Raw genomic sequence first — 18698 nt, forward strand, 5'->3', positions numbered from 1 at the left:
TAAAAAAATGACCTTTTAGCGTTTGGCATCATGGCTTAGTAGTTGTTGTTGTTGTAATGACATTTCAGTAAACAAGTACAAAACCAACACCGTGTTGTTGTTTTAATGACATTTCAGTAAACAAGTACAAAACCAACACTATGTATTTTACAGATGAGCACTCCTCTCACAAACAGGGCAAATTTGAAACTTTATATCCTTCTTTCTTTTTTTTTCCCCCATATTCCAAGACGTGAACAAATAAATGAATGCATTCCAAGACGTGAACAAATAAATGAATGCATAAGTTATATTTGGAATTTAGTTATATTAACCTGCTCAACAGTTGCACGATCTGCTTTCTCGGTGGTTTTAGTTTTACCAATAGCCATGTCTCGAACACTTTCACGAATTGCAGTTGTTACAGAATTGGACATGCCAACATTCAACCTCCCTTCCCACTCCTGCATCATCAATTGACATAAACATACAGATAAAATATGCACAGTAACTCAAAATTCAGCTGAGACAAATACACGCATCTTACAGAAATTGGAAAACAATTCCAATTAGCAACAATTAGGATTAATACAAATACCTCTAAAGGAGAAGCGCGGATGTGATGAGAAAACTTCTGGTTGCGATTAGAGAGAGGTTGCAGCGTGGAGGAATTAGGACGAGAGTGGATACCTCCATGAGCATTCGGGCGTCTCGAATTGAGAGTAATAGCTCCATCGACAGCTTCATCGTCGTCTTTCGAGTCTAACCAATCCAAAGCATCTCCGATTTCGGAGTCCGACGACCAAGACAGCTCTTCCTCTACTCCTTCACCTTCTTCTTGCGCTTCATTTTCCGGTGCTAGCTGTTCTAATTGCTCAGCTCTTTCTTCTACTGTGGACATCCGATACTAAAGAGTTATCTTTTGGCCTTGGTTTCGAGGGGAGGGATGTTTGCTACTCTACGCGCAAGGGTTTTGGTGATACTCGTGCTAGGGTTTTCAGGAGCCTGGCACATTTTGTTCATTTGAGTTGCAGGCTTACAGCGGTGCAGGTGGGGCCAATTTTGCCACGCAACCGGCCACATCGGACTTTTTCTTTTCCTTTTGATTGAAGTTGTCAAAGCAATTTCCAGTTTTTTATTTTCAGTTTTCTTTAAAAAAAATAAAAAACGAAATCACTTGTTGGTACTAAAAATAATATTTTAATTAAAAAATCAAAAAAAATACTCATAATTTTCATAATTAGAAGAAATAGGATATTACAAAACAATAACAACATTTTTTATTTGATTTATTTATAGTGAGAATATTAACTTTTGACAATCTTATAAAGTTTTTTAAAATATATTTACCATTGAAAACATATTTTTATGTAATAGTAAAATTGATTACATATTAAGGCATAATACAAATTAAAAATATTTAATTAAATGATTTAAATATTTTTTACGATTGTTCAATAAAAATATTTTAAAAACTATATATTATATTTTTTTTTATTATGAAAAGTCGTTCTTTAAAATACAAAACAATTGAAAAATATGACGTTTATCATTTATCATAAAGGAAAACTGACAAAGGCAATTTAATAGTGTCACGACCCGTTTCCGTGGGCCGAACCGGCACTAGAGCCCAGGTAAGCTTAAGGCCCCCGAAGCCCTTAGTAAGCCTAAATTATTCAATCTGTCTATATGATTCTCCTAATTTCAACAAAACAGTAAGCCCATATGACTTAAGATATAAGTTCTATAAAATTTTCAAACATCTGACCCAATATCAAATAATACATAAAATTTAACCAGGGCCTATTCACAATAACTCGTAATCACAATAAGGGCTTACTGGTTTACCTACAGTTAATTACACAATAATTAAGTTATAGCGTAGTGCTAACAATAAGGCCCAATTTAAATACACAATCTTATAACTGCGGAGTTCAAAAATAATCTGATAATAGAATAATTTATACATTCAAAATTAAATAACAGAAATATAAAGTTTACATTTATAACTCTGCGGAGAAGATTGCAGAGCTTCAGTTGAATCCGCTGCTTCCAGATACCTGAGAGGTTTATTGGGGGGGTGAGTTTTGCAACTCAGTAAATAATAATAAATAATACACACCACATACAATCAAGCAAAATGCACCCTAGTATACTGAATGAACACCCAATAATCAATCATATGGGATCACATCAGCACCCACAAACAATATCACCTTCAAATAATCACATCACGTGGAAATTAGTCAGTAGAGTCACCGAACCCCCGATGAGCCGTCCTCCCACATGGCTCATCCTCTCACATGTGCACCAGGGAGCCGATCCCCCATACTGCCCGACCGGTCTAATCCTCACTTGACCAGCCCTCTCATCGTTTTTGCATTCTCTCTTTTCTTTTCCATACCAACAGGAGGCAACCCGGTCGTCTCCATCAAATCTAGATCATCAGGCGCTCACAACAGGTGGCCACCCTACGGGCTGCGATCAAATCTAGATTATCCGGTGCGCCCAATAAAGAAGCCAACCTGTGGTTAACGGTAACGGTAACGGTAGGTGCACACGGGGGCGCCGATCTCCCATTTACCCGGCTAACAGTAATCAGAATCAGGATCCATATAACGGTAACGGTCTCACAAACCCATGGTGACCCACTTCATCCCAATTCCACACAAACAAATCACTGTATAGTCACAGCACAAATAATCAGACATTTCATTCATCATAATACACCAATTTCATCCAAATGCACAATTATATATAAGTATAATTATAGTGATCGTAACATAACATATATGATAAAATACTTATAATATATTGTAAATATGTAAATAAAAAAATATAATGTTTATAAATAAATGATATGCAAATGCAGTGTTGATATGCATTATTTATTATTACTCACAGTGATCGAGAGCGAAGTTCTAGCTTTGATTCTATCCTGGAGGAGCACTAGATGGACCCGGGCGATCTAAGCAAAGTAAGAATGACACAAAAAGAAATAATTCTATCAGACAAAATATCTCCTTACCCTTCTAAGAATTTTATTTTATATTCTAAATTTTTCTACGTAATTTAATCTCGATATCTAATTTCTTCTCTGTACTAAAATTTTATCTTTCTATCTAACTCTATTTTATTTGTTTTCGTTTGAATTATATTTTATTTCTTATTTTATTTTCTATTAAAATTTATTTTATTTTCTACCGAAATTTCGGTAACATCTCCCCTAAAAATTGAGCTATCCACCTGTTAAAATATCAACAATATATCTAATATTTCCAAACCACACAGCCCATCCATCGGGCAATCAATCAATCAAATTTTCCATCCTCCATCAATCCCAACATCACCACACAATAACATTATGTTTAAACTATCTTAATTAAATCAACACTAAAATTACAAAGCTATTAACTGTCCACATTTACCAAATTAAATTAATTACATTAATCCACTACAAAGTAATAAGTTTAATTTAATTAACTAACATTACTAACATTAACTTATCTAAACTTAACTAACTTATTAATTACAAATAATAAAAATTAATTTCATTAACTAACATTACTAAATTAATCAACTACAAATAATAAAATTAATTTAATTAACTATAATTAATAGAATTAAATTAATTAACTAAAATATTTTTAAATTAATTATCTAAAATTACTAAAACTAATTATCTATTTAATTATACCTAAAAAAAAATATAGCTGCTGGAATTATTTGACCGGAAATGGAGGTTACACGTGCCGGAATGAAGAGCAGGTAGAGGTTGGTGGCCGGAGGTGCACTGGAGCAGCGGCAGAGCTGCTGTGACGCCGGCGGAGGCCCGATCTGCAGTGGCAGCGACGGCTTGACAAGGCTGTGCTGCTGCTGTAAGCGCGACAGAGAAGCAGCAACGCGATCTGGCCGAGGAGACGAGGAGCTGCTGGCGGAGCTGTTGCGTTGCCGAGCTGCAGTAGGGGCGGTGGCGGAGTGGCAGTGGCGCGCGGCTCTGCTGCGTTGCCTTTGTCTCGCCAAGAACGCAGGCACAAGGAAAGAAAAAGAAAGAAAAAAAGGAAGAAAGGAAGAAAGGAAGGAAGAAGACGAAGAAGAAGAGGGAAGAGTGGCAGTGGCGCTGTGATGGCAGTGGCGATGGAGTGGAGATGCGCTGGTGAGGGGGGAGTGAGTTTAGCATTGGAGATAAAAGAAAAAGAGAATTTTCTAGATGGTTTGGGTCGAACCGATTCGATTCGGTTCGATTCGGCCCAAATCATCGATTTTCAACGGTTTTTCGACTTTTTCAATCAGTTTTTAGTTCGGTTTCTCATGATAGTTGCACTAAAATATTAATATTAATTTTCAGGCTGTCGGTACATTAAATTTAATTAGAAAATCTTTGAAAATAAAAATTCGGGTTGTTTCAAATCGCTAAATTAAAAAAAAAAAGTTGAAGAAATAAAAAGATTTAAATATAAAATTCTAGTTTAAAAAATTTGAAAACTAATGTTTTGAATTTCTAGAAAAGTTTTTTCTAAAAAAATAGTGCCTCATAATTTAAATTGGAGAACGAGAATCAATTTTTTAAATTTTTTAAAATTTAATTAAAATGAGGCAAGTTCCACGTAATTAATTATGTAATAGAATACAAATTACATTACATAGTTGATTGCGATATTTAAATAGATTTTTTTCTTATTTTGTTGCAATTAGTATTACAATCATATCTACCATTAATTAAAATAATGTAATAGTTATTCTTTAAAAACTTAAATAATAGTCAAATTTAAACTCAAAAATTTACCATTCAGTGTTACCTTCATAACCTCCGTTTATTTCCATCACCACTCCACCGCCACAATATATATATATATATATATGCAAAATTTTTTGTTATATCTAGCAATTAGAGGTGATTTAAATTTATAAATTTTTTCAAATTAAAAAAATTAAAAGAAAATAAGTCGAGAAAATATAATGTAATGAAAAAAAAGTAAAGTCATTGGAAATTAATTTATTTTACATATAATTTTATTAAATAAATTAAATTGCAATATAAAATTAATTACATAATTAAATAAAACAATGTGGATAGAAGTATTAAAGTAATAGCGGTAAAGTGGAAGTTGTATTAAATATAACAATGTCTAAATATATTTTGTAAAACTAAAATTTTTCAATTACATGACAAAAAATATAATAACAAATTGTAATATATTTATCACTATTCGACATCTCTAATTATATTATATTGCATTCCACCCAATTAAATATTTGCGTAATTTTCCTTTAATCGGAGCGTCACATTAGATGAGATAAATCCGGAAACTTCCTTCGCCCTCTGTGAGCTCAGGCAACTTGAAGAAATGGCAAACAAAACAATGCCCTTCATTAGGCCTTTCATCATCCTGACCGTATCGGTTGGGCCATTGGAGCCAACTCATTGTCATAACTTCGTGGGCCTAGCCACAAGCAACATTTTGCTTGGTTTTTTTTAGTAATTTTCAGAAAAGTAATATTATTTACCCTGGATGAATGTAACAAAAATTTTATTCGAAATTGAATAATTTAATTTTATATTTATGAAAAATTTTCCTCTCTCAAAATCACTTTGTGCACTCGAATAATAAACAATTTAAAGAAAGATCCAAAGAACTTCAGTTTTGTGTGATCTAATTTGATTTTGGGTAAAAACAATAAAATATACATAAATATTTTTATAAAATTTGATTTAATTTATTTTGTTAGAAAAAATTGTTCCTATTTAGTAAAAACTTTTAAAATGGAGAGAATGATGGCAATCAGCCCGTTATTAATGTTTAAAAGGGGCTATAATTGCCGGCCGTCTTTAATTACTTGTTATCAAAGTCGCATTAGTGGCTCCCAGAGCTAATCACGTGGCTGTCGCCTAGCGGTTCTGCTTGCTTTGCTTACATTTTTTCCAGTCCAATGGTTAATGGCTGTTAGCGTCCGGCGTCCCTCCTGCCCTCCCTCCGCGACAATTCTGTATCTATCTGGGAGAGTGACGGGTGTTTATAGTTGGAACAATATTAGCAACTCAACAAAATCTATTCACGCCTCACGATAGTTGTGATAAAAGGCTCATCATCAGTCTATTTTATCATAAACACAGTTATTTTCAGTCTCGCATTTCGTTATGTATATCTATCTAAATATCTCACTCGATTGTTTACATGATGATGGATGTGTTGTATTGTATGCTCATAAGTACAATTCTGTTTATATATAGCATAATTAAAAAAATATATGTAAATAATACTGTATAAACAGGATTAATATGTGATATAGTTTTCCAATATCACACTTAATATTGTTTGCTTGATAACGATGCAAATTAAATAAGGCACTGATATATATAGTAATCTCAAAAGGAAAATTGTCTATATTTTAGAATGGATGAAAACAAAAATAAACTTATTATTATGGTTGTGTTATGTACAAATTGTACAAGAATTAAGATAATTTTTTTTTAGTAAAACATATAGAAAAAACATTGTTAAATATACAGACCATGTAAGAGTTAAATAATAAACATATTTTAATTTTATTTTGGATAAAAAATAGAGCAAATTAATTATATATATATATAACGGCAAAGGCGTTTTCTATGATTTTCCCCTACCATAATATAGGTACAAAATTGCTACATAACCCCTTCCGATATGTACATTAAAAATATATTAAAAAAGCATATAAATAATAAAATTAAACAAAATAAAATATCCTTACCATAAAAAAATTTTCCAAATCAAGCGGCAAAAATTTAATTTTAATCTCTATCACTGAAGAATACCCACATTATCACCATCTTCAATCTCTATCATTCCACCAATCTCGTTATCACCGCCGTCTACGCCATGCCACTGCTCCATTGGTATACATTCCGTTTTGTGCCTTAACCTCCAATCAAGTGCTTGACATCCCCGCGAGCAATAATTAACTTTGCCACAAACAGAACACCGCCGGAACTCGTGCGGCCTTGTCTCCGGCCGCCCGCATCCACTGTGAGAGCATAACCTCAAGTTTGGCCCAAGAACCCCGCGTCCCGACTCAAACCACTCTCTCAAAAACTGGTTCGCCGGATGCCCCTCCCGCGCCGGCACATTACACCCAAAGTCGCTTAGCAATGGACAGCCCATGCTTCCCATGATCACACAGGAAGTATATTGGAGAGGCTGCGGCTGTCGGTGCTCCTGCAGGTGCAGCTGTTGGCGCTGCGGTTGCCACTTCAGCATGGAACGTAAAGTTGACTCCAGCTCCCTCGCGTTGGCCTGGATTAGGAGACGGCGTCCCTCAGTAATATTTTGGGCTACGCCGTAACCGTCTTGGAGACAATGGCCTAGCTCCCGAAGCGCATCGATATGACCCAAGACGGCGGCTCGAGCACATAAAGCGACACCGGCCCGGAGATCTTTGTCGTTTTTAGAGCCACCGCTTCCGTTGAACTGCATAACAGCAAGAGAATAGAGAGCCGGCGCGTGAGATTTGATGGCGGCCTTTGCCATCAATGACGCTCCACTTACTCGGTTTTGCAAGCAATAAAATCGGATCTAGAACAAAAAATAAAGAGAGTTTGACAATGAAGTTTTCGACTTCTTCAAAACAAATAGAGATATGAAGAATATCATATGCAGACACTGACCATTCCTAGAGTATAGGAGGCTTCGGTGTTGCCGGCGTTAAGACACTGTTTGAGAAACCGGTGAGCAGAATCTGACCAGTTTTTGGCTTTGATCGCAAACGTCTTAGGCCCGGCTTTGGATATAACTAGAGGATGAGCAGCTAACCGATTCAATCGTTTGCATCTGTTTTTAAACAATCAAAACAATATCAAGAAGAAGAACATTACGCATACATATTAAGCATATATTAGCCACGTACGTTATGAGAATGTTGATGAAATCTGAAGGGCAAGAAGCGGAGGAGCTGAGCTTGCAAAGAATGGAAACGACAATATCGTCTGGTAATTCATCGAACAGATCAGATTTAGCATAGGAAGTTTTTAGCCTTTTTCGCTGTGGCATCCTCTCTTTCTCTTTTCTTCGTTTTCTGCGATGTGATGGTGTTATAGGGAAAACCAAAGCAGAGACCTAAAAAAACTCTGTCATCTCAACTTCCAAGTCTATAGAGAAACGAAACGAGACTGTCTGCTGTCTCCTGCACTGGCTGTGGCCTGTGTGCGTTGGCCAACCATACGGCTTTTGCTAGCTCCCTCTGAAAAAGAAGATGAAGTTATATATATGTAGAAGGGTGAGTCTTTTAATTTTATGATGGACCCACAAACGTATAGTATAATAATATAATGAGGTTATGGTTCCCTAATAAACTTGTAGGTAGGAAATGGCAATTTCCGTTGGCATTTTTACCCGGTTTCTTATTTTTTGGCTTTATAATTTGATTTCCTCTATTGATGGTATTATTATTATTCATAGTTCTTTTTTTTTTTTTTTTTGATAGAGACAAAGTTTATGGTCAAAGGGGCCCCAGCGCCAAGGCCATGCATAGGGTTCAATGAAAAGACAAATTAGTGCTAAAGTTGAGTTGGGTTGGGTGCGGTTGGAGATTGGAATTAATTGGCCTGCTGCTATCAAGTGCAATCGATTAGTCTGTTTGATCCCATTCAAAAGTTAAAAAAAAAAAAGGAGGGGCGGCTGTTTCATACTCGTTTGAAATTCAAAAATTACTGGAGGTGAAATGGAAACTTTCTTCTCATCACAGATTAGGCTATAAAATGTATTTTTACTATTCTTTAAATTTTTAATTAACTGTTTACCATGTCTACCGTTAGATTATATTTTGATGTGTAATTATTTTTTTAATAATTAAACTAAGACTAATATGTAAAAAATAAAATAAATTCTTTCGAAATAAAAGTAACTATTTTAGTAGTTTTCTGCCTGAAACGCTGAAGAGAGAAACTTTTTTAATTTATTCTCACAAACTCACCGAAGATTATAAACACTGAAGTCATATGAAAAGTTACTGCCAGAAAGGAAAAGGGCTAGTGTGTTCATTACAGAGTGCAATTGCTGGGTGGGAATAGCGTGAAAGGACGAAGAGAAAGAAAGAAGTATCCAGCGTATAGCATTAGGTTATTGTTGGAAAGCATATCGAATGCCAATGAATTATGAAAGGACAGCCACAGTACGTGTGTCGTTTTCTAGCGAGACGCTTTTTGTTGGTTGCTCTCTATTCGATAGACTTCAATTTTCATATCTGATCTGATACCAACACAGGTTTTTTGCCGTTTAGGCATTCTAGACCTAGACCTAAACCCCTCGCTAATTGCTAATACAGTGAATTAAAATAACAAATAGAGTATGATTTTACTGCTACAGCCTATAGATTTATTGAACTTGTAAAAGCCATGTAAAATAATCCTCGGACTTTATTTTTCTGACTATCATTTTGATTTTTGAGTTGCACATTTTGAACGTGAAAATTGAAAAGTAAGTGCATCTACGGATCTAACTAATTAAGTAGCTTTGCTTTGCTTCAAATATCAAATGAACTCAACTAAGTTTCTCCATTTCAATCGCGTAATTCAAATTTGCTTTGCTATAAGCATATATTTTATTAGCCCCAAAACAGGAAAAACGTGTAGTTTGTCTAAAAATGGCGTTCTGCAAACCTATTAATTACTCCTTATCTATATGTTTTTTTGTGGTATAATTATTTTTCCCATGTTAGTAATATATATCAAAAATTATCAATTCATGTGTATCACCTACTTTAGATAATCTCACTCTTATTACTAATTAGATTAAGATATATACATGAAAAATTCTTAATGAATTTTGATTTTCTACACCAACATAAATACTTCACTAGTAAATTATTATTAGATTTTAATAGTAATAAATCTTTAATTGTATTTAAGCTAACGAGGTTTTGCTTGAACGGCGAATGTGAAGATTAGCTAAATTGTAGGATAAAAAATATAATATTGCACCATGGTATTTTCAAAACAATATATATGTAACCTGTAATTACAGTAAATTAAGGAGATTAATTATTGATTTGATTAATTATTGATTTGTTCTTATCCTCCATTTGGTAAAGCTAATTAATAAAGATGTAAAGAGGTTAGGTAACCGTGATAAGTGAGGGGAAAGCAGGCTCCTCATCTAACATCTCCACGCATGGTGCAAGTTGCAAGTTAAGAAGAACGCAAATGCAAGTTGCAAATCGTGACCTATCTACCAAGTTTGGAAAAATCATAGATATTTTTATGTAGGGACATAGATAAAACAAAACAGAAAAAATATTAAAAAAACGTTTCTCACTTCCTGAACTGGATAAGCTGATAAGGTTTAACCTTTAAAGAGGTGTGGAGTTGGTGGAACAAAAATCCTTTTCAATACCATCAAAGCAAAGATCAATTAAAAAAGATAAAAGAGAAGATGAAGAAGAAGAAACAATCAAATCTTAATTAATTAATCTTTTGGATTTGGTAAGAAACGAGTTATGTGTTGTTGCTATCGTGCCATTTGTGCAATGGTCTTTTTTTTCTTTGATATGAGTAAGGCAGTGATAGTTCCATGTTTGCGAAGAAAACGTCAGGTGAAGAAAATTAAACGACAATAATTTAAAAGCATTCCTTTTCTGGTAGTTTAAAAAACACTTCTTTGCTACAAGACAAAATAGGTTGTGTGAGTAATTTGCTGAGTTGCTGTTCAAATGCTGCAAGTAAGTATGTTAATTTAGTATATGGGTGGGTTTATCATTATTGACAACGTTATAATTTGCCACCTATTCCAATGGCTTCATCATTTTCAATTCCAACTTTGTATTATTGCAATATAAGGATCTGATAAAAAAAAAAAATATATCCACATCATACAAATCCGAATTAATTATATATATATATATATATAGCCCGATTATAATCAACATAGCGAACTTAATTACATTATTGACAGTAGTTTGAAACTAAAATTTAATTATTATCGTTACACAATTTTGAATTAAATTTTCAATAAAAGATTTGATTGGAAATAAAAAAATTATTTTTTAATGTAATTCATTTTAATTTTGGAAAAAAAAAATCATTCAATGTTGGAAAAAGAAAGATTTGTGAGTGATAATTAAGAAAGAGGGTGGCATGTCTGATGTCTCAACGTAGCTAGTAATCAAAACCATAATAGCACACTTTACATCTCTATCATACTAAGTCATTAATATCTAAACTAGCTAGGGACATGAAGTTTGAATAATTAATAATTTTATTAATATATTAAAATTTCAAGAGGTAGGCCAAAATCCATTTATAGTGAAATTAATTACCCAACATAATTCGTTTATTATGATGATTATTTTAGTGGGAATGCAACGAATTCTGTAGATCTAGAGTAAATAATCTCTTAATATTCCAAGTTAATTATTTCGTGTACTCTTTAATTGTAATTTTTTAATTAATTGTAACTTGATTAATCGAAACAGAAATGAAAAATTACATCCAAAAGTCAAAATTTCAGTTCAACAGGTTGTAAGGGTGACGCCCATAGAAATAGGTATGCAGCCATTTGTTTCCTCAGCAAGTTGATCAGCCAAATGCAATAAGAAAGAATTTCTTGTGTGTCATATACTACAAAATTATTGTCAGATTATATGTTGTTGTTGCGTGTTAAATACTTAATTGAACCTTGTAATAATTTTCGATTTCCCGCAGTAATTCTCTAACCATATAGTATAAATCACGTAGCACTTAATTAATTAATTGACATTAATAATTATAATAAGATCAATGTCTGCCTGCAGGTTTAATATTTAATTAAATAAATGCATGACCTTGACTAATTATTTGTATAGTAGTAATTAAAAAAATATCTTCCATCAGACGTGAAGAACATTATGGCAATTCATGTTCTACAAGAGACATAGTATGATTGCCATTATTATTATTTTTTTAATTTAATTTGTCAATAAGATAGCTACTAACTATGATATTGATTAACCATTATCACAAGCAAAGGTTGCATCATTTGTGTAATGGTGCTTCTCTGTCCCTTATTTCGTTTTCTGGAAAAAAAAAAAATATAAAATGCATGCTTTTTTTCTTTTTTTTTTTTTTTAATAATAGAATGATGCAGATTTCATAAAAAAAAAAAATCCATTGCCATAAAAAATTCCATAAAAATATAAGTTCGTTATAATTAAAAATTTATTTTTGATTGTATGTAAATATTTTCTTCGAAGTACAAAATATCGTGAAGACTTGACTTGGCGACTTTTCTTTTTCTTTGTTATGCTGTATCTTCTTCTCCAGGGCAAGGAAATAGTCCATGGTGCAAAAAAGTAATGAAGTTGGCTTGTTGACCTCGCAACTGAAGCAAAAGAATGAAAATTACCAAAACTGTGGAAAACTGTGGTGATCGATGACCCCACCGCCTCTCCTCCCGTTTTCATTTGTTCATTTGTCTCCTTAGAGATTTGAAGATGGCATGAGTTATAATCAGAAGCAGTAAAGTATATGTGCATAAGTGATTACAGTTCCACTGCCATAATTACATATATATGTATATATGGTTATGAACAGGGAAAGGGAGGAAGCGTGAGAAGCAAACGAGAATGCTCACTGTTTAAGAATTTCCAAATAAACCCAATCAACTTTTGTGCCTGTTGTTAGGCACAAAAGTATTTAGAATGGGAGGAGGAGGGGAATTCTTGTGTACACCGACAAAATTGGAGCAGTCTCGAAAACAAAATTGAGAGAGAATGGAGAAACAGTATGAAATGTCCAAAAAACATGCTTATGCTTTGCCTTTCTTTGTCACATCAAAAGGAGTACCATGAAAGTCCTTAGGAATTGCTGCTACGTTTATATCAAATTAATAATTAATAATTAATGGATGTGCGGTTTCTTCCTCCTCCCCCAATAAGCCGCCATTACAGTTGCTTAGTTTAAGTAGATTGTTTGGACTTCTCTACCAACTTCACTTCTTCTTCCCAATGAAGACTCGTCCACTCTTTTCAACTTCATTTCTTACTATTTAAAGAAAAACACTCAATTTGCACAAAATTAGCAAAAAAAAAAAAAATCGTAATAATTCATAATTGTGATTAATTAGTACTTGAACTTAATTAAAAAAAAAAAAAAAGAAGCATCTAGTCTGCAATATTATTCTAATCGCCTTGTAATGCATACTTTCAATCTCATCCAATTAAATAGATGTCTAGAGCCTTTCTATTAGAAATGTGTCGGTTGTGGCTACGAGATAAGCTATTTAAAATCACTTTTAAAAGTTAAAGTTTGATTGTGGTAGTATTAATTATTTTTAGTTCTGCTTTTAATTTTTTTTTAGTTGAAGGTCTGTGTTTAAGAAAATGGGCTGATGAAATGAGTGAAAATGAGACTTTTAATTAGTGAATTATTGCAATTCGTAACTCATAGTTCCTGAAAGTTATTTTAAACATTGATCACGACAGAAGAATGCAATGAAACTACTATTTTTTTACAGGGTGTCTACACCTTCTCTTTTATATGTAGAAAAAAGCTTAAGATAGAGAGAGAGAAAAAAAGAAATTGCTTTACAATTCCTAATTAAAATGTGTTCCTAAAGACAGTTTATTGAAATTTTCAATTCCTATAACACCACCTAGACTATTTACATACTTCTACGGTCATTAGTAGTAATTAGGTTAACAATCTCAATTTCTTTCTTTTCTTTTTTCTTTTTCCTAATGATGAATTGGGGGATTAAATATATTTTTTAATATATATGATAGCATATTCCTATGCATTTTTTCAAAAAAAAAAAAAAAAAAAAACATTGAAATAGTAGATAGTTTATGTGTATTTAGAAAATGGTATTGATGCCAAAAAGAAATGAAAGAAAGACTTATTTACATTCGGTATATGAATATATTTATATTTATAATTATACACTGGAATAGGAAAGAAAGATAAAACAGTAAACATTGTTTTAAAAAACTCTTATCCTATTGGCTTGATATATGAAATCATTCATATAACATGTGTAAATAAATCTTATAAACTAAGTTTTGCATATGCTAAAATTTTGTTGATTGCTTTCCTTCTTTACTCTATTCCATGATCAAATTTAAGTCACTCTACAAACAATCTAGAAGCAACGATCTTAAATTATAGAACGATTTAGTTAACTTTCCATTTACAATTATTAAACAAAGGAAATCCTAAACCATGATATGCTAGAATTATAATCAATCCCAAACATTGACATAAAGCTTGACATATATATAATATATGGTCATCTACACATTGTGGGGAATGGTAGTGGGTGGCTTATCAACCTCTTCTCAATATATTTGATGCACAATTTGTGACATTTACATATAATGATACAATTTGAATTTCTTTGGCACTATGGGTCCACTCAATTTAATTTAAAGGAACTTTGATGGGGACTAGAAAAATTTTGGGATAAGCTTCAAATTATATGTGAATTTTGCATAACAAGTTAGCAATAGAGCCATGGTGCAAATTGTTTATCAAGTTTGGTATGATAGTAGATACCCATGGGCTCCACATGGGCCCTGCTTGGGCCTTCTCCATTTGATTAGTGATGGTTTCAACCTTATCCAAGATTCGGTTTCTTGCCCTTGTATGTTTTTTTGATCTACCCGTCTCTTGTTTTTGGATTTTCTTTGTCATTACTCAAGAAAGACTTGGTCGTGGTTTAAAAGTTAGATGACTTCTCTTCTTTATCTTTAGTTTTAGGTAGAGAACATAGTAATAGTTTTATTTGATACTCATCTTTTTGTTGTAACTTCTTTTCTACGAGTCAATTCTTTACAAGATGGTTACCTAGGTTTCACATTGATTTGGCTCTTAAACGGTTGGAAATGGAAGTTTGGACAGTCCAAAGATGACAAAATTCAACTACCTAAATGTATGGGTCAATAATTTTTTTATATATATTTTATAGGCTTAATGAACTGGAAGAATATGTGAGTTATAAAATAAAAATAACTATCTCTCTGGATATTCACTAGATTGGTGATAATTTATATGGTGGAGTGAATTCGAACTCAAGACTTCTCATATTCTGCATTTTTTACAAGACATAAAAAAATTAATTAGACCACACATACTTGGTAGGGTCAATAATTTTTTTAATATAATCCATCTCATTAGATGCATGGACATGCAATTTATTAACGGGCTAAATCATATCGGATTAAAATATAAATATGTTGGTTAATAAATGGTAAATAATATTAAATAATTTAAAATGAAATATAAATATTTTTAAAATAATAATTAACAAAATTAAATATACTTATTAATATAATTATATAATAAGTTTTATAAATCACAATTAATAAATTACAACGTAATTGTATACTTCCAAAAAAAAGTTTCTTAATAATAATAATAATTGGATTGTTGTAACCTAATCAAATCCAATTTGTGTATCACAGTGATAATTGATTCGATTCAACTTATTATATTTTCAAACTCTCAAATTGAATTCGATTGAATCAAATTAAAACGAGTTCTGTGTAGTTCTAATAAAAAGGGTCATTTCAAACTCTTTCACCCACAAATCATAGCTTTAAGTTGGAATTATAGATTCAACATTGGAAGAGTAAAAAAAATAGAATCCATCGCTCAATATTTATAAATTTAAAGATATAAATAAAACTTGGAGGGATAATAAAATTTTTGAAAAATTTGAGGAGGCAATGGCTCCATAAATCTTGATGTTGATCAGCCCGCTTAGCTTGTGCTTCCATCTCTAGGGAAATTCAATTATAGTCTTCTGACAAATATTCTAAGCCTTTGCTGTTGAGATGTCTCTCAAATATTACATCTGCAAATTGAAAATGGATCTTGTTGAAAACAATCTCAAGATGAATGATAATCAATTCTTTTAAATTTGTATGTGGGAAAAAGGGCAAAAAAGGGTCATCTTTTATTATTATTTTATTAAAAAAAAATATTATTATTTTTCTTTTTGGTACTCACAAATTAAAAGTAGTCTCAGGTTAATTTATGTGCACCAATATTAAATCGTCTACCTAATGCAATTTTCTTCATAGAAAGCCTGCCGATTTTGATTTCGCATTTGAGCCGAAGGATCCAACTTTGTAACAGTAATTTGGACTATGATAACAGGTCTTCTAGTAATGGGCTTTGAAGGCCCTTTGACGGCCCACACTATAGTCCATCAAAACAGAGAAATGAAGAGAGTCCACTTTCCAAAGCATCTGCGTGGCTTCCATTCGGAATCCACTGAGAAAAAAATTACTGTAGAGGCAACGAATTTTGAGGGAATAGACAAGATTGCAGATTTTCAGTGATATAGGTTTTAGGATACAGAAGCAGATTCAGCTTAGCTCAGCTCAGTAGCAACAGCAGAAGCTGAAATGGAGGCGGAATTCAAAGAGATGCTTAATGATCTCGAATCTCTGAAGCGTTCTTTGCCTGATCCTCAACATCAGACTTCAATCGATAAGGTGTATACACTTGCACGTAATGCATTTTCTATGGATTCTAATCAGTTAATTTACGAAATTGTGAGATTAATCTGAATTTTCTGTTGATCGTTACAGCTTTGCATTTCTTGGATCAAAGTGAAACAATTTGTGAATTTGGGATAACCTTTTTTTTGTGTGCGTGTGTGTGTTTTTTGTAGCTGCAATCGCGCGTTGAACATCTAACAAACCTGGCAAAGTCTGCACCTGGTCGGCGTTCAAAAGTCAAGGTATTCTTTTTTCTTATTTGTCATTTTACCAATGGCTTTGTTTTTCAATTTTATAGTTGAAATGTGTGACTGTAATGCTGGTGAATGAATGATTTATTCTGGTGACAGGATATGAGTGCTGAGGTGGTGGATAGCAATCCTTATAGTAGGCTCATGGCTCTTCAAAGGATGGGAATTGTGGAGAACTATGAGAGAATACGGGAGTTCTCTGTTGCCATTGTTGTCTGTATTTATCTCCTCTTTATGATTACGTTGATGAGCAACAAAACACTTTTTAATGCATTTGTCAATTTGGAATTTGCGTGAATGAAAATAGAATGTTATTAATGGGAGAAATAGAGGATCAAGAAGCAGTTTACAAGAGAGGGAGATTGATACTTATACAATCTAGAAAACTAACTAGTTTATTCTTGAAGTTACTAAGATATGTGAGGATAAATATCTAGTTCTCTTATTATTGATAACTATGGTAACTTGAATTTTGTGATCCTGCTTTGCAGGTTCTTTCTTCTTATGTGCCTGCAATCTGCACTATCTGATATCCTCGATAAATGAATCTACCTAATATTTGGCAAAATGTAGGTCCATTCGGATAGATATCATTTGAAATGTAAAGGAACTTAAATTTGACATTGTGTCGATTTTTATGATTTTTCACTTGAACAAAATTCCAAAATCCACCTTCATGTCAATGCACAACTATCCAGATGATCTGGTCAGTTTCTAGCAAAGGTAGATCTCAGTGGATGAAATTCATAGTTCTTGTGGTTATAGCACATAAATATGAATTTTTGAATAGCTATACTTTTTCCTTGAATCAAATCTTAAGATACTGGTTTCAGAGGAGGTTTCTAGAGATATTGATCTTACACGTCTACTCGTTTCAATAAATATGATAGGATAGGGTTTGGCGAACCCATCAAGTAGCATGAACTTTGAGCTTCCATGATTTCTTGTTATTGCTCCTAGCAAAAATAATGCATGTGTACATTTTTTTTTTCAACCAATTATGATTACCTCAATGGATCACGATTCTCCTTTTAATTGGTTGTTTTTTATTTGATCACAGGGAATTGGTGGTGTTGGCAGTGTTGCAGCTGAGATGCTAACAAGATGTGGCATAGGCCGTCTATTGTTGTATGATTATGACAAAGTGGAGTTGGCCAACATGAACAGACTTTTCTTTCGTCCAGAGCAGGTTTTTTCTTTTCGTGCTTTTTACTTTCAGAATATAATATTCCTGATGCAATATGCATCTAAAACTTGGAATTTTTGAGTAATACCACGAAGCTCTTTTTCTTTACAGCCATTTAGTTTTAGTTTATTTTATGCTGACAACACATTTATGTATTTGCGTGAAAAACAAAGCTTATATATAATTCATTTACAAATATGTATGCTCTTAGGTTGGCATGACAAAGACTGATGCTGCTGTTCAGACCCTTTCAGATATAAATCCTGATGTTGTGCTTGAGGTAAGTGCATGCAAAACTTTATGCGCATGTGGCTTGTCGACCATGATAGACTTATCACCTTAATAGTTTTCCTGAAAGATAACTTTCACTCTAACTTGCACATGTGCACCATCCCCTTTTGATTGGGGAGGGGATGAAGAAGGGTAGGCCCATTTGTCTTTTATGCTTGTGAATAGTTTGGTTCTATTAGGTCAATACAATCTCAGAAGAAGATTGCTTTCTATTTTTCTGAATTTCTACTATTATTCTGCTGACTGTATTTTCATTGGATCTTTTCTATTCAGAGCTATACGCTGAACATCACAACAGTTCAAGGATTTGAAACCTTCATGTCAAGTTTAAAAAATAAATCATTTCGATCAAGTAAAGAAGGTAGTGGAGTAGATCTTGTTTTAAGCTGTGTGGATAACTATGAAGCAAGGATGGCTGTTAACCAGGTGAAGAACACTGTTGTAGCACCATAGTTTTTTTTCTTTTCATTTGTTTTTCATGACAGATGCCACTGCCAGGTCTGATGGCCTTTTCCAAATGTAAAGATTTTCATCCTGAT

The 18698-nt window shown here is 32.9% G+C and overlaps 3 protein-coding genes across 4 annotated transcripts; 1 reads left to right on the forward strand and 2 right to left on the reverse strand.

Moving 5' to 3' along the window:
- Positions 1-272: 272 nt before the first annotated feature.
- On the reverse strand, positions 273-4143 carry LOC149492951 (uncharacterized; the record flags this gene model as incomplete). Its single annotated transcript, XM_089715790.1, has 4 exons — positions 273-443; positions 578-870; positions 1981-2039; positions 3677-4143. Coding segments are annotated over 4 exons (975 nt in total), but the record flags the coding sequence as incomplete, so codon positions are not given.
- A 2364-nt stretch (positions 4144-6507) lies between these two features.
- LOC105640196 (HCP-like superfamily protein with MYND-type zinc finger) lies at positions 6508-8184 on the reverse strand. The gene is made up of 3 exons (XM_012224445.4): positions 7864-8184; positions 7625-7787; positions 6508-7532 (listed from the first exon to the last, which is right to left on the reverse strand). The coding sequence occupies exons 1-3, from the start codon at positions 8004-8006 to the stop codon at positions 6762-6764; spliced, it is 1077 nt and encodes a 358-aa protein (XP_012079835.1). The 5' UTR covers positions 8007-8184; the 3' UTR covers positions 6508-6761.
- Positions 8185-16172: 7988 nt separating this feature from the next.
- On the forward strand, positions 16173-18585 carry LOC149492952 (ubiquitin-like modifier-activating enzyme 5; the record flags this gene model as incomplete). Of its 2 annotated transcripts, XM_089726604.1 has the most annotated exon segments (6): positions 16173-16425; positions 16605-16673; positions 16782-16895; positions 17743-17871; positions 18080-18148; positions 18433-18585. In XM_089726604.1, coding segments are annotated over 6 exon segments (624 nt in total), but the record flags the coding sequence as incomplete, so codon positions are not given.
- Between the last annotated feature and the right edge of the window lie 113 nt (positions 18586-18698).

This window comes from Jatropha curcas, chromosome 10 (genome assembly GCF_041381405.1).
Source record: "Jatropha curcas cultivar XTBG-Jc1 chromosome 10, XTBG_Jcur_1.0, whole genome shotgun sequence".
Lineage (NCBI taxonomy): Eukaryota > Viridiplantae > Streptophyta > Magnoliopsida > Malpighiales > Euphorbiaceae > Jatropha > Jatropha curcas.

Coding starts and splice junctions, on each gene's coding strand:
- LOC105640196 (XM_012224445.4), bottom strand. CDS start 8,006: ATGCCACAGCGAAAAAGGCTAAAAACTTCCTATGCTAAATCTGATCTG. Junction 7,788..7,863: donor TTCATCAACATTCTCATAAC/GTACGTGGCTAA, acceptor GTTTAAAAACAG/ATGCAAACGATTGAATCGGT. Junction 7,533..7,624: donor CCTCCTATACTCTAGGAATG/GTCAGTGTCTGC, acceptor TTTTTGTTCTAG/ATCCGATTTTATTGCTTGCA.